This window comes from Dromiciops gliroides, chromosome 1, assembly GCF_019393635.1.
Source record: "Dromiciops gliroides isolate mDroGli1 chromosome 1, mDroGli1.pri, whole genome shotgun sequence".
Lineage (NCBI taxonomy): Eukaryota > Metazoa > Chordata > Mammalia > Microbiotheria > Microbiotheriidae > Dromiciops > Dromiciops gliroides.
In genome coordinates this window covers 319,171,367-319,187,517 of record NC_057861.1, presented here as the reverse complement: position 1 = coordinate 319,187,517, position 16,151 = coordinate 319,171,367, and the positions used below count along the sequence as shown (strand labels likewise).

The 16,151-nt window shown below is 37.6% G+C and overlaps 1 protein-coding gene across 1 annotated transcript in view; it reads left to right on the top strand.

Annotated features, from left to right (window-relative positions):
• KATNAL2 (katanin catalytic subunit A1 like 2) overlaps positions 1 to 16,151 on the top strand; it is a 127,984-nt gene that overhangs the window by 93,951 nt on the left and 17,882 nt on the right. The window contains exons 12-13 of the mRNA XM_043976232.1: positions 549 to 640; positions 3,290 to 3,400. Of these exons, the coding sequence (XP_043832167.1) occupies positions 549 to 640; positions 3,290 to 3,400 (203 nt within the window). The remainder of the gene's footprint in view (positions 1 to 548; positions 641 to 3,289; positions 3,401 to 16,151) is intronic.

Below are 16,151 nucleotides of genomic sequence, written 5' to 3'. Positions count from 1 at the left end.
GTATTTCTAATGAACAATCTGGACCTGAATTCTTTGGGAAACTAAAGTCTTATTGCACATCTTGTTACTTCTGTTCCCCACCCTCTTTCCTAGAATAACCCATTTGCAGTTATTCCTAGCAATTATTTGTAACTATAAATCTATTACTGATGAGAGAAATCATCATGAGTGGCTTTTAAAAAATATAGCTGTTGTGTCCATATGTTATGATGCATTTCTAGCTTCTGTTGTTGTTAGCAGGGGCTAACCACTAGACTGGGAAGTAAGGGAATGAGTTCCCAGTTTGAGCTCACCCACTGAGGATTGGGTAACCTTGGGCAAATCACTTACCCTTTCTGGATATATATTTAACAAATGATAAATGAAAATAAGACCATTTAACCACAGGGGGTAATGCTAGGATGAGTAAATGCAGTGATGGTAGATGTTATTATGATTCACCAAGTACAACATAAATGCTTAATGATTTAGGCCTTATAAGCCCATAAGTGAGAGCTAGTAAGACTTTTAACTTGAGCATTTTAACTGTTGCTTTCTTCCTGGTATAGGTGTTATTTGAACTTGCTCGGTATCATGCCCCTTCGACAATCTTTCTGGATGAACTAGAGTCAGTAATGAGTCAGAGAGGCACTTCCCTGGGGTGAGTGAGGACTTGGCTTTTGTTTCAGAATAATGCATTTTTGTTGTTGTTATATTTTCCCCTTCATGTGTTTGATGATCAGAAACCCATCAACATTTACCCGAAGAATGAGCCCATTAATAAGACAACACATTTTCAACAAACAGATGGAAAGTCCTTTAAATTAGATCTTGTTAACTGAATAGATGCTTTAAATAGTTTCTTTGCCTGGGAACAATTGATCCTCCACCCAGGAGTGGTTTTCAGGACTAAAGATCATCCAGGCCCAGCATGCCAGGCTGCCAGCATCATATCGCTGGCATGAATGAGTTGGATGTAGCTGCTTTCTCAGGATCCAAGGACTTCCTCTCACCCACAGGGTTCTCCTTCAGCTCACACCAAAGTAGGGGTCATGTTTCTATCCCATCAGCTCACAAATGACTTTCAAGAGGAAGCCCTTTTTGCTATGCTGGGCCAGGGTAGCAGCCTTAGTTCTCTGTAACATCAAATCAGGTGGTTCATTGTGTCCAGACTAATATTCTGCATGCTGTGGCTAAAGATTCAATACTTTCTAACATTGCCAGTGAGAAAGAACAGTTGTCCAGCTCATGAATAATTCTCCTTTATTTTTTATCAAAAAAGATACTTTTTTCTTCTAGTTTTATGCCTTGATCAGAGTTGTTTCATAGCATCATAGAATCTTACAATTAGAAGGAGGCTATCTTGTCCAACTTGGAACCTCAGACTTGGCATGGATGCTAGAGATCATTAGGTCAGCCTGTATTTGAATAGGCATTACCTCCAGAAACAGAGAACTCACTATCTCCCAGCCAGCACATGTGGCTTTTGGACAGTTTTTACTGTTGGAAAACTGTTGGACGATTTTTCTTATGTCAAACAAATTTACTTCCTTACAATTTCTGTTTGTACCTGGTTGAGTCCTCTGAGGCCAAGCAGAACAAATCTAGCTTCTTTTCCAATTGATGGCTTCTTCATATACTTAAAGATGACTGTCATGTCCCCTGCCCCATTCCCAATTCTGCTCTTTGCCATGTCAAATTTCTATAGTTCATTCAACTGGTCCTTACATAGTGTAGTCTCTAGGTCCCTCACCTTCCCAATTGTCCTTCTTCAGATGCATTCCATCTTGTTACTGTCCTGTAAAATGTTGAATTGTACTGGAAAAAATATTTTATTTTTTTCCAATTACATGTAAAATAATTTTTAACATTCTTTTAAAAATATTTTGAGTTCCAAATTCTCTCCTTCCTTCCTTCCCTCCCCTGTCTCCTCCCTAAAGTAATATCGTTTAAGAAAATTTATCTAATTAGGGGATAAGTAGTTCTCAGAGACAATACGGATCTAAACTTTGTTGCTGTGCAAATGTTCTTACTCTCTCCACTGACCCCTACATAGAATCATATATCTAGATCTATAAGAGACCTTAGGAAGCCATCTTGTCCATCTGTCACTTGATAGATAAGGAAACTGAGGCATAGAGAAAGTATACTGGTGACTTGCCATGGGTCATATAGTTAGGAAAGCGCAGAGTCAGGATCTGATTTCAGATCATGCAGCTACCAATCCCACTGGACCATGGCTTCCACCTGTCAGGCAAGAAATGGAAAGTTCAGCTGTCCTAAGAAGTTTTTATTCAGTTGTGTCTGACTCATTGTAACTCCATTTGGGGTTTTCTTGGCAAAGACATTAGAGTGGTTTACCATTTCCTTCTCCAGCTCGTTTTACAGATGAGCAAACTGAGGCAAACACAGTTAAGTGACTTGCCCAGGGTCACACAGCTAATAAGTATTTGAGGCCAGATTTGAACTCAGGTCTTTCTGACTCCAAGCCCAGTACTCTAACCACTGTGCCATCTAGTTGTCCTCAAAAGACAAGAATTTAAATGCTCATTCTTTTAGTGGAATCCAAAGAGACAAAGTGAAAATGAAGAGCTGAGTAGCTTTCTGTTGATTTGGTCAATGCAGGTAGCCAATTTGGGCTATCCAAGCCTGGGAAGAGAGTTTTTTTCCCTTATTGAGAGTGGTTTTAGAAGGAAAGGGAAGGGGTGGGAGAGAAACCTAATTGTGCAGAGACTGTCTCATTTTTCCATTGTGACTGCATATTGGTTCTTCCATCAGAAGTGTGGAAAACAGCTTCAGTTTGTCTATTAATGTCTCTTCTAGTGACACTTTCGGATCCCTAAAAAAAGGCAGTCTGTGTGCATTGGTTTATAAAGAGACTTTACAATACATATAATGCTACAGATGGACACAGAGCCATTGCCTTTAATCCACCAATAACACTGTTCATTCTTCTTTTCTGCTGCTTCCCAGTTTACTGCCAATCCTCAATTTGATGGCTTTTTCTGTTAAATACCACCATTAGCATTCACTCACTTCCATTCTGTTAATCTTTATGCCAAGATTAAACTAAGTCATATGTTTTTTGTTTTTGTTTTTTGGCTTCAGTATCAGGAACTTCCCAGTGTAATGAAATGAAGGGGGAATTTGACAGTACATGAGTGTTAGCTAGTATAAATTAATCATGGTTTGTAGTTGGAAAGAATTTGAAATAGTGACTAGGAGTTAGTTACTGTGAGCTACACTGTTAGAAATAAAAGTGATAGTTCTGTATCACTTTAGAAATTCATGCTTTTCTTCTTCTTGGTAGGGGAGAGCATGAAGGAAGTCTTCGGATGAAAACAGAATTGCTTATGCAGATGGATGGGTTGGCCCGATCTGAAGACCTTGTCTTTGTTTTAGCAGCTTCCAATCTGCCATGGTAAGAGACCAGGACGAGTCATTTTGAATACATTTGTCTGAGCCTCTAAGCACAGATAAAGATTTTATCCAAAGAACTTAGGGGAGAGCTTTTATATTTGGTTAATGCATTTAAAGATTAATTTGAAGCTTTTCTGTTAGATTCTGCAGTTCTTACCACTTGTACCAAGCAAGAAACATCCTTAATATATGAAGAAAACATATGTTAGTACTACCATATGCTAATATTTAAAATGTACAACTTCCATTTTAAAACCAAGTTTTAAAAAAATTATATTTAAGCCACACAAGGCTTTGACATAGATCTGTAAAGTACTTAAAAATCTCCAGGGCTCAAAGAATATTCCTGAAGTGGTATGGTTGGATTTTATGGGAATAGTTTTTAAAAGTTAAAAGGAACATCTTTAATGAGTGCACAGTAAGTAGGAAAATAAATATTCTCTAATTGATTTCATAATCCCCCATTAGAATCTTGCTTTTAGGGTCAATCAGGTAGTAAAGAGACTGAAATAAAAGGCCTGGAGAAATGATGGTGACTTTCATGCCTGATTCATAACAGAGACCAGATTAACATCCAGGTCTCCAAACCCCTTCTTCCATTTCTCTTCATCCATTTCACCTGCAATGACGTGTGTGTGTGTAAATGAAAATGGGAATAAGAACACCTGTGCTTCCTACCTCATTAGAGATGATGATCAGATAGGATGATGTCTTCAAAAGCTGTTGGAAACTAGAGTATCCTATAAACGCAAAGACAGGAATGTGTCATAAGAAAGAGTTAATTATTTTCTCAAAAAGAATGCCCCTAATACTCTTTTTTTTTTTTTTTTTTTTTTTTTTTTGCGGAGCAGTGAGGGTTAAGTGACTTGCCCAGGGTCACACAGCTAGTAAGTGTCAAGTGTCTGAGGCCGGATTTGAAATCAGGTACTCCTGAATTCACAGCGCCACCTAGCTGCCCTGCCCCTAATACTCTTGATGCTTCTAGTGAGTAGAGTAAATCACTGACCTGTCTAGAGCTGAAGAAGTTCTTTCAGCCTAGTATCAAACCCTATCTGGGGCATCTTTCAGGGCAGGGCACTCAGCTATCCCTTAGTGTTCTGTTAACTTATTCATTCCACTCTGAAGAAGAAGAAGTTGGCTCCCTTCTCATTAGATTCCTATCTATTTAGCACCTTCCTTGACTTGCTGTATCAGAGAGTGGTAGGTAGAGAAAGGAGAAATAATATCTCATCTGGGTCATTTCACATGAAAATTAGCAGAGGAATAATAAATGTTTCAACTTTAATATTATTATTTAAGGTAATAGATTAGAAATGTTTAGTATGCACAATTAGGGCTAATTTGACCAGCCTCAATTGCTGAGCATTCATAAACTGGGGCCTAGGAGTCCAGAGGGAAACAGGATATTTAACAGAGCCATTAAGGCAAATCCTATCTTTAGATGTCTACTTAACTCTATTATAATTTGCCCAAATCATCAAGATGTGAAGCAAGTTGAAGCTGACCTCTCCTCAACTGTTAGCGGTAGGCTTACAACTTCCTATGTCCTCTGGGAAATCAAAGCCCCAGATTTTTAAAAAATCAGAAATTTGTACAAAATAATGTGAAGTTGTATTGAAAGTTGCCCTGAAGAAAAGAATGAAAATAAAGCTGTCATTAATTGATGGACTCTTGTCTCTTCTTTTGCCTGGCAACTTGTGTTTTTCACTCATGTTTTATTCTCCACTCTGCCCCGATAACATTACATTTAGCTGCTGTGGAAAAGTCAAATGTGAAGCCCCCCTCTCTTTGTTGTCTCTCCTTTATTATTATTATTATTATTATTAATTTTTTTTTTAGTGAGGCAATTGGGGTTAAGTGACTTGCCCAGGGTCACACAGCTAGTAAGTGTTAAGTGTCTGAGGCCGGATTTGAACTCAGGTGCTCCTGATTCCAGGGCCGATGCTCTATGCACTGCGTCACCTAGCTGCTCCTCTCCTTTATTATTTACCATGGCATCTTTCTCCATTGGAAGACGTTCCTTTGTAACTGTGTGTGTGAATGAAAAATATATGTGAGCTCAGCTGAAAAAGATCAGTAACATAAGTTAGTTTCCCCCAGATTAAAGATATGTATGGGGGGGCAGCTAGGTGGTGCAGTGGAGAAAGCACCGGCCCTGGATTCATGAGAACCTGAGTTCAAATCCGGCCTCAGACACTTGACACTTGCTAGCTGCGTGATCCTGGGCAAGTCACTTAACCCCATTGCCCCACCAAAAAAAAAAAATTATATGTATATACATATATATATGTATATGTGTGTGTGTGTGTGTATGTGTGTGTGTGTATATATATATATATATATATATATATGTATATATATATATGTATGTATGTATGTATGTATTCTCCAAACTGTGGGTATAACTGATGTTTGCGATCCCTAACTCTACATCTTGGTCTTGTGTCTCCCTTGTCACATTTGTTCCAAATTTTGATACCACTTACCAGGTAGCTATACCTTGTATTGTTTCTTTTTTTCCTAATTTATTGCTTGAAATTTCTTCCCTCTGCCTATCATCCGTGTCCCATACAGTAGAGTCACTACTGTTACAATGTTATGATCATTCGGTTCATTTCAACTTAACTTAATTCCACTTAATTCACTGTACAGTCTCAGAGTAGGAAAGGACCCCAGAGGCCATCTGGTTCAACCCTGTACCTGAACAAAAAAGTCTTCTACAACATCCTGATAAGCAGTCAGCTAATCTTTGCTTGAAGACCTCTAGCAAGGAGGAGTCCATTTCTTCCCAAAGCAGAACATTTTGCAGGGACAACTCTCAGTGCCAAGGTGGTTATTATTGCTTTGTGAGAAGTTTGGGGTCAGTAAAAGCTTTGCTGTTTCCCAAATAGATCCAACCCACTCTCTTTCTATGGTTCAGTCAGGGCCCAGCTTGTCCCTCTGTACTGTCTGTCCTAGATATACATACTGTTAGGTGAGCTCCATAGGGTACCCATCCAAATGTATGTTGACATCTAGGCAGTGGGCATTCTTCATCCACTTGGTCTTTCCTGAGTGGATAGACAAGTTAAACTCAGGAAACTGCAGTGTTCTGAGGCTTGGTGCAGGTAGAACAACGTCATGCACAAACAGGAGGAAATAGAGGATCTCACTATTCACAGAGAAGCTCTCTTTGACCTGTACTTAATGATGGAGCTTCATCACAAAAAAAAAAAGTGAATACATATACCAAAGGAATAACAGGTATGTTTTCCCATCTCCAAAGCCAAGATTGGTCATTATAATTACATAATATCAGGCTTCATTTTATTTTTCTTTTCACTTATGCCATTGTATATATTGTTTTAGTGGTTTTGCTTACTTTGCCTTAGGTCATATAAGTCTTCTCCTGTTTCTCTGAATTTTATTTATTTGTCATTTCTTACAGCACAATCATATTCCATAATATTCAGACACTACAATTTGTTCTACCATACCCGAACTGATGAGTAGCTACTTTGTATCTAGTTCTTTGCTACACCAAGAAATGCCACTATTATTCCTTTGGTATATGTATTCACTTTTTTTTTTTGGTGAGGCAGTTGGGGGTTAAGTGACCTGCCCAGGGTCACACAGCTAAAGTCTGAGGCCAGATTTGAACTCAGGTCCTCCTGACTCCAGGGCCAGTGCTCTATTCACTGTGCCACCTAGCTGCCCCTTGTATTCACTTTTTCTTTTGGTCATCATGTCAAACACTGCAGACACATATTGCATTCTCTCACATGGAATCATCACGTATGCATAGGTAACACTGATGTAGACATGGAAGACATTTCTTGCTCTGAATGGGGTAGGTGCAAATTTGGCAGTTCTGTAACATTTAGCAAGTCATTAGCTTTTGCCACTCCCCAAACTACTTTGCATCTGGAATGCATTTGGTATAGCTTTATTCACCACTCTGGTTTTTTTTTTCTCCACTGAGAGTGAGGATCAGCACACATTCTAAGCCCAATTCAGCCATGTTGGGTACCCATGGAAATGTTATACACAATTACTTCCCAGATTTACAGGTAGTCACCTCACTTCCTTTTGCCCGTGTTCCTCTCTCCAGTTAGCAGAAGACTCCCAGCACCCATAGCCATCATCCTGGGAAGCAGCCACTATTGAGATACAACCAGGCAACTGCTTCTGCAGGTCTTCCTCCCCAGTCCCACCCCGTCCCAACACTTCCTCAGCAACCACAGCCATAAAATATTCAGGAAAAAAAGTTCTTAGCACCAAAGTCCTTGGCACTGTGAAATGGTTCAAAAACAGAAACAGATGTTATTTTAACAGTGTAAATGGCGTTAAAGAAGATGTATTACCGTCTGCCTTGCTGCTGCATCTTAAAGATCGTGGGACTTTTCTATCTTACTTGAAGCTGAAATCGCCTGTACTTGCTGTCACCCTCATTAAGAGGGACTCAGATGTGAATCTCCTATGGGCAGGCATTGTGTCCCTGCTACTTGTATCTCCATTACTTAGCACAGTGCACTCACTCATTCGTTTATTCATATCCAACCCTGGTATCCCCTAATCTCCAGATCCACGTCACCAACTGCCTATTGGAAATTTTGAACTGGATGTCCCCAAGACCTTTCAAAGTTAGGATATCCTAAACCAAGGTCATTATCTTTTCCCCAACACCTAACCTTCTTGAAAACTTCCCTATTTCTCATGATGGTGACACCTGGCTTCCCAGTATCCAGATTCACATCCTTGGAGTCATCCTCACCTGTCATATCCATTCAGCTATCAGAACTTGTCCCTTCTACCTTTACTACTTTCTCACATTCCTCTCCTTCCTCCCACTCACACAGCCATCACCACCACCCTAGTTTAAGCCTTCATCACTTCTCCCCTATATTATTGTTGTTGTTTGTCCTTTGTTTTCAAAGAGGACCAATGACATCATGGAGCAATGTCTTGACTTGCATGTGAATTGGATTTAAGTGAAGCAGAGTTGCGCAAAATTGTTGACCTCACCTTCTCCTCCAGAGTCATCAAAGGCCAAAGGCAAGACAAAGGCTTCCTGATGGCTTTCCCTGCCTTGCTTCTCCTTCTTTCAATTAAAAAATGCTCAGTTTAAAAGCATTTGTTAAGTATGCCCACTGAGACAAAACCTAAAGGAGTTTACATTTTATTTACAAAAATAGCATGATACATAAAAGTAAATAGACATGAATATAAATGAATACATGCAATATGAAAAATAAATTCTATGTAATAAGGAACCAAAAGCGGAGGGAATCAGGAATGGTCTTTTTGGGGGCAGCTAGGTGGCATAGTGGATAAAGTACCAGTCTTGGATTCAGGAGGACCTGAGTTTAAATCTGGCCTTAGACACTGGACACTTACTAGCTGTGTGACCCTGAGCAAGTCACTTAACCCTCATTGCCCCACCAAAAAAAAAAAAAAGGAATGGTGTGCTTGAAATTCTCTCTCACTTCACCTTGGTATTTTTCAAAGTTCAGTCCATTTCTTTCATGAGATGAAGACCTTTCCTTAGCTTCCTAAATGCTAGTACCCTTCCCCCAATTATCTTTTTTTTGCATATACTTGTACATCCATGTGTACAGATTGTCTTCCCCTATAAGATGTAAACTCGTTGAAGGGGGAGACTCTCATTTTTGCCTTTTCATCTCCATCACTTAGCACAGTGCGTGGCACATAATTTAGTAGATACATAGATGTTGATTGATTGCATCCCCTGTCACACCCGTCAAAGTGTTCAGAACATGGTAGATACTAAATAGATCATTAGTGACTAATCTGCTTGTTCTTTCTCTTGTCTTCTATCATTAGTAATAAGCAGTAGATTGTCTAGCACTAGCTTATTATAACATCAAACTGTTCTTTTAAAAATTTCTCTAACAAACTATTGGTGCTTAAATAATTCCCTAGAGAGAACCTTGACAGCAAGTCACTTACGACAACAAAACTTTGATTTGTCATCAACCAATACTTCAAAGAAATATCATATTAGTCATTTTTTGGCATTTTTCTCAGAATAGCAGTGGCTTATGAAATCTAACCAGAATATATGTTTTCACAGTATATAAATAGTAATGTATTGTGATGACTACAGAGCCATGTAAAAGCCTGTCGTTGTTCATTTGTGTGTGTGTGTGTGTGTGTGTGTGAGAGAGAGAGAGAGAGAGAGACAGACAGACAGAGACAGAGAGAAACACGATACGTACTCTATGAAACTATGGGCTAGGGTTAATAAGTACAAACTCAGGACATGTAATGGATTAAAAGTAGTTAGCCAAAAAAGGGAGTAAATCTATGATCACAACCCCAAAGACATGATATTTTAGTTTTGTGAGCTAGACAAACAAGGGTAAATGACATTTATATTATACTTTTTTTTTTGGTGGGGCAATGAGGGTTAAGTGACTTGCCCAGGGTCACACAGCTAGTAAGTGTCAAGTGTCTGAGGCCAGATTTGAACTCAGGTCCTCCTGAATCCAGGGCTGGTGCTTTATCCACTGCTCTACCTAGCTGCCCTATTTATACCTTATATATTACAGAGTACATCACATAAATCATCTTCTTTGGTTCTCTCACCAACCCTGTGAGAATATCATTCTTTTTGTCCCAGATACACTGTAAAAAAGATATCAAGATTAACAGTTCCCTAATTTATTGGTGTATAAATTTAACATTCCATAATAATATTATTTGGGGTTTCTTATAATCTTTCCTTTTTCATTTCTGGTTTGGTGATTTCAGTTTTCTTATTCTTTTCTCTCATTTAAAAATAACTTTTAATCATGGGATAATTTCATTACTTATTTTTTCCTTGGTAGTTGTACTTATTTTGCCTTTCTTGTGTTTCTGTCGTTTGCATATCAGATATTATGCTTGTGTCTGTTTTTTCCCCCAGAAATGCTTTAAGTGCCTCCCTTGTTGAATGTCCATATTTCTTTCTTTGATGATTAGGCTCCAGTTTACAGGGCATATTGCTTTAGGTTTCAGTTTCAGCTTCTTGCCTTTTTAGAATATAATATTTCCTTCACATTTCCTTTCCCATCTTTTTATTATACATATGTACATATATAAGCATATATTTTTTGTTATTTTGAACTTGACAAATAGCAACATAAACATTTCCATCTGCAAAGAACAGAAAAAGATTACATATGAATCTACAATTCTCTATCACATATAGTTTGTTTCCTTTTAAAAAGTACATAATAAATTCAGTATATTGGTTTCAAAGCTGTTCTGCTTGCCTATACCTCCTCTTTTTCTGTGCATTTAAAAAATTGATCTTCTTTTCTTTCTTTTGCTTTTTTTGGGGGGCATTATTATAATTATCCCTACTCTTCTCCTTCTTCCAACCCTCTAATGTAAAAACCTTCCCTTAAAGCAAATAAGCATAGTCAAAGAAAAAAAAATTCATTCATTGGCCATGTTCAAAAAAGTATGTTTCATTCTTTATGTCTAGTCTATTCCCTCTTTGTCTGGAGGTGGGAAGTGGGCATTAGCATTAATCCTCCAAAGTTGCGGTTCATAATTGCATTAGTCAGAGTTGCTTTCCTTTACATCTAGTAGTTGTGTACATTATTCTCCTGGTTCTTCTCACTTAGTTTTACAAATTCATAAAAGTCTTTCCAAGTTTCTCTGAATCCATCCCATCTCCCATTTCTTATGCAATAATAGTCCATTATGTTCATAGCCCATCATTTGTTTTCTTCCCCCATTGATGGGTATTCCCTTAGTTCTTTGCTATAATTAATAATTCTTCTGTGAGTATTCTTGTACATATGGGTCCTTTTCCTCTTTGTTTTATCTTTTTGGGTTATCTGCCTAGTAGTGGTATCTCTAGGTCCAACTCACAATTTAGTGACTTTTTAGGTATAGTTCCAAATTGCTTCTCAGAATGGCTAGACCAATTCACATCACCATCAATGGTGCATAGTATATCTCACTTCCCACATCTTCTTCAATGAGTATAATTTTACTTTTCAGTCATCTTTGACAATCTGATAGATGTGACTTATTTTCAGTAAAAAACATTTATTTTCTTTCCCTCTTTCTTCACCACCCCACCACATTAAATAATAAGGAATAATAAAGAAGAAAAGAAGGAAGGAGAGAAGGAGGAAGGAAGGAAAGAAGGAAGGAAGGAAAGAAAGAAACCTTTGTAAACAATATGGATAGTCAAGCAAAACAAATAACCTCATTGGCTGTCTCCAAAAATGTTATGTCTCCATCTTGAATCTATCACTTCTCTATCAGGAGGTAGGAATCTGATGGGTAACTGTTATATCTTGGGATTTGAAGAGTTTTGTGGAGGAGATATTTGACTTTTATTAAGCAAGGTTTGTTTTTCTGTATGCAGAACATTCTGAGCAGTTTTCTTTTGTTTCCCTCATTTTAGTGCCAAGGGTGTTGGGGTTTTTTGCTTGTTTGTTTTGTTTTGTTTTTCATTTGTCATATCCTTCTAAGGAGACTTAAGATCCTTAAATTCTGTCATCAAGGTCAATTTCTTTCTTTTAAAAAAATTTTTTTTAAATTTTTGTGGAGCACTGAGGGTTAAATGACTTGCCCAAGGTCACACAGCTAGTGTCAAGTATCTGAGGCTGAATCTGAACTCAGGTCCTCCTGAATCCAAGGCCAGTGCTTTCCACTGAGCCACCTAGCTGCCCCCATAATCAAGGTCAATTTCTTTGGGTAGTACAAGGTTCATGTATTCTTTTAATATTATTACTTTTTGCTTCTCTTTCACCAGTTTTTCCTCCACTTCAGTGTTGCATATTTGTTATTCTCCTTTTCACTTCTTTAGAGAGACTTTCTGCTTAGGATTCAGTGTTTTCTAATTTGTTCATCATGTTTTTAAATATTGCTTTGAGAACTCTTCATTCTGAGCAACATTCATTACTAATTTCTTCTGTGATGAATTTTTTGTTTATCTTCTGAACCATTTTGAAGTTTTGTGTTCCTTGTTCTCATTAGGAGTCCACAGGGATTCCATTAAGCTTCAAGTCATTTTTCAACCGTCTTGCAATATTTGAGGGAGCTTTGTAATCTCTTTCAGGACTTATCCTTCCTTCTGATTTTAGGATCTTCTTTGTTGCTCTACTTGTGCTCTGGGCTTTAAAAAAAGGTTTTTTTTCCTCTTGAAATCTTTGCTGTTTTAGCCTATTCCCCCCCCCCCCCGCCCCATTCTTTCCTGTTACATTCTTTCTGCTGGTCAGTACACCTCCAAGACTGGACAGCAAGACTACCTCAGCCTTTTTAACCATTGGAGGAAGTTGTATTCACCAGCCTGGGTCTCTACCTTGAGTAATCTCTTGGGAGGTCAGGAATGGCCCCAAAAAGAGTTTCAGTCCTCTTTCCTTCAGGCCTCACACAGTCACACACATGCTTCCCCTGACTCCCATCCCAGTTCCTCCCCTATCTTCTTTTCCTCTTCATAGTCAAGCTGATACTTTTTTCATGATTGGAGGAGGGCGGAAACAGTGTTTCCAGCAGAGTCTCTGTAAGGTTTAGGAATTCCCTAACATAAAATGGATACAATCAGAAGACACCATGTTTCCACTATCCTCTCATCTCTCTGACTGGATAGAATCAATTTTTGCCACCTGTAGCAAAGTGGGTATAGGGCAGAGTTTCTGCAGCATGGGAGAATCCCAAAATGGACCACAATGACTAGTGCCTGTATTAGCTTGTACTTCCCTGATGCAACTATAGAGGCTCAAGGGAGAAGGGGACAGAGTACTAATTTATAAGGATTTTTACCCTTCTGGCATTCTCTCTTCTTTGTCCCATGGATTCAGCTGTAATTGGTCTACATATGATGCATAATTCCTTTTTTAAAAAGTTTTGAAAGTTAAGGATATCTGGAAAAAGTGTATAACTCTCCATATTTCTGGTCACAAGACTTTCTTGCTTCTTTTTGATTGATTGCTAATGGTCTGTTCCTTTTATTCATCCTTTCCTGTCAATTCTCCTTTTTTTTTTTAACTTGCAATTGTGTGCTGAATTTTAAACCATCCTTTTAATTTTAATCTAGCTCTATCATTTCGCGTTAAATGTACTTTTCCTGAAAGCAATATAATTTATGGATTTTGTTTTAACCCAGTCTGTAACTCTGTTTTAATGAAGGAAATTAATAGTATTCACATTGAATTTTATAAATGTTGTTGGATTTGTCTTCTGGCATTTTTTCTTCTTTATTCCTGAAGACAAATGTTTTCTGGAAAGACTGAATTTTATCCTCTATAACTATTTTTACCATTAAGACTAATTAATGAACTAAATTACATTTCTGACTTTTAATCTTTTAATTCTTTATGATTCCCTGTGAAGCTTTATCCTTATTTATTTTTTGGTTAAAGATAGAAATTGAGCTCTGGGGATTACCAAATCTCTCCTTTTCTCTAACCCTTTCGTTTTTAACATTGCCTTTTCTTGTCAAATCAAAACACCTACTTATTTACAAACATGAATGTATTTCAACTTCTATTTCTTATCTTTTGGTAATCATAATGTACATTTTAACATCTCATTTTCTAATTTGATTGTTTCTATTTCAATTACAAAGATATACTTTATATGTCTTATTTTGTGATTTTTAACTTGGGAATTTTGTTGATAAATTCTTTTTTGAAAGATACAGTTTTGCCTTCAAACAGTATGCTTGGGTTTGCAAAATATATAATCTTCAATCAATTCCTATGCCTTTAAGACTAGTATTTATTCTTGCCCAGCGTATCTTTGATTCCTTTTGATGAGATTCTAATTTTTTCTGGATAATTTTAATGCTTGAGTAATTATTTGTCTTCAGATTTTCAAGTATAATAGTTATTTGCCTTGGAAAGAATGCTATTTAGGAGTAAGAGGAACAAGGCCAAGATCCTTAAGTAGTTGTGTGATCATAGGTAAGTCATAACACCTCTCTAACCCACAGTTTTCTCATCTGTAAAATGGGGATAATAATACTTTCCTTATTTATCTCACAGGTTCCTGTGAAAAAAAATTACTTGTCAAACTTCAAATTACTATATAAATGTGGGTAATGATATTATTGTTATTAGAGACATACTTTTGGCTTTCTCCATTGCAGTGGTCTATCTTTCCACTAGCAGAGTATTGCCTATTTTGTCAGGGTTTTTAAAATTCTGATAATTTTTTCCAAATTAGTTTCTCAAATAAGATATGTGGGGTTGTGTTTTTTGTTTGGTGCATCTAAAATCTTGATTAAGGTTCTCACTTTTGGCCCTATCTTTCACATCTTTAGTTGCTTTTTAAATTCTTGGAAACCAAGACATATTCTTCATTTATAATTTCTTTATTCATCGATCTTTGCTTTACATTTATTCTTTAATTTTTTTCTTCTATTGATGTTTTCAGTTCTTTTATGTTACTTGTTTTCCTTAATTCTTTTTTTTTAAACCTAGTATCAGTTAGCTTTTGGTAATAAAGGAGTTAAAGGAATCAAATAGTCTAAGAAAATAAAAATAAAGCCAACTGAAACTCGTTTCATTAGAGTTTTTCTTTGATTTGCTCTGCTGGCTCTCCAGGCCTGCTCCACTCAACTCCTTAGCTGACTTTCTGGGCCTGCTGTCTATTGAGTGTGGCATCTTCTACTGAGGGAATTATTCTGCTGTAAGATGGCATTGCCAGTGGAGGGGGTGGGGAAGGAGAGAAAAATTCCCCCTTTTTTACTCCCAGCTCCCACTATTCTCTAGTAGAGGCTCAAGGGGAAAGGTGAAGAATAAAGACCTAGGCTCTTCCTCCATAGATGGCTCTCTTCCTAGATGCCAGAGATGACTGTCCTCAAAGTTATGATGAACTTTTTAAGGCCATCAAAGGCATGGCCAGTCAATGGCTTTGTTCAGTAGTTTCAATTGTGTCTGAGTCTTTGTGACCCCATTCAGGGTTTTCTTGGCAAATGTGTTTGTTTGCCATTTCCTTCTCCAGCTCATTTTACAGGTAAGGAAACTGAGGCAAACAAGGTCAAGTGAGTTGCCTAGGGTCACACAGATAGTAAGTGTCTGAGGCCAGATTTGAATTCAGGAAGATTAGTCTTCTTGTCCCCAAAACTGGCTTTCTATCCACTGTACCACTTAGCTGCTGCATCAGTCAGTGGCTAGCCACTCTATAATTCCATCAATTTGAGACACTTCTCTACTTCTAAAGTAGTAAAGAAGTAGAAACAATTCCTCTACCAGGTATGAATGGATCACTTCCAATTTCATACCTTTATATAAAATCTACAAATAGGTCACTGAGGATGGGATCCCCTGGCATTATCATGCCCTTCACCAGATGCAAATGCAACCACTGAAAAGGGCAAAACCCTAACATTTAATTGTATTTGTTCCCTGGGAACACAATTTATCAGGAGTCCCCAATACACTTTTGATCATGGATAATTTTTCTTGTTCTTATTTCTAGGACTTTTTTATTAAAATTTTCCCCCTCTTAAACTCTTTTTAGAGTTCTTATATGTGAGGGCAATTTAGGACTCAGATTTCTGGCAATTTAAGATCATCCTCCTCTTTCCCCTCCCCGTCATGACTAGAATTGTCCAGTCTCTAATTTTGGTGTAAAGTCATGACAAATTTTAGCAGTTACTGCAGTGCTGAAGACTCACTTTTTATTTTGCTTCTTCTGTTGGCCCCAACCTCTGGCCCTTCTTTTTTTTTTTTTTTTTTTAGCAACAAACATTTATTTTATTTTTTCCAGTTACATGTAAGGGTAGTTTTCAACATTCATTT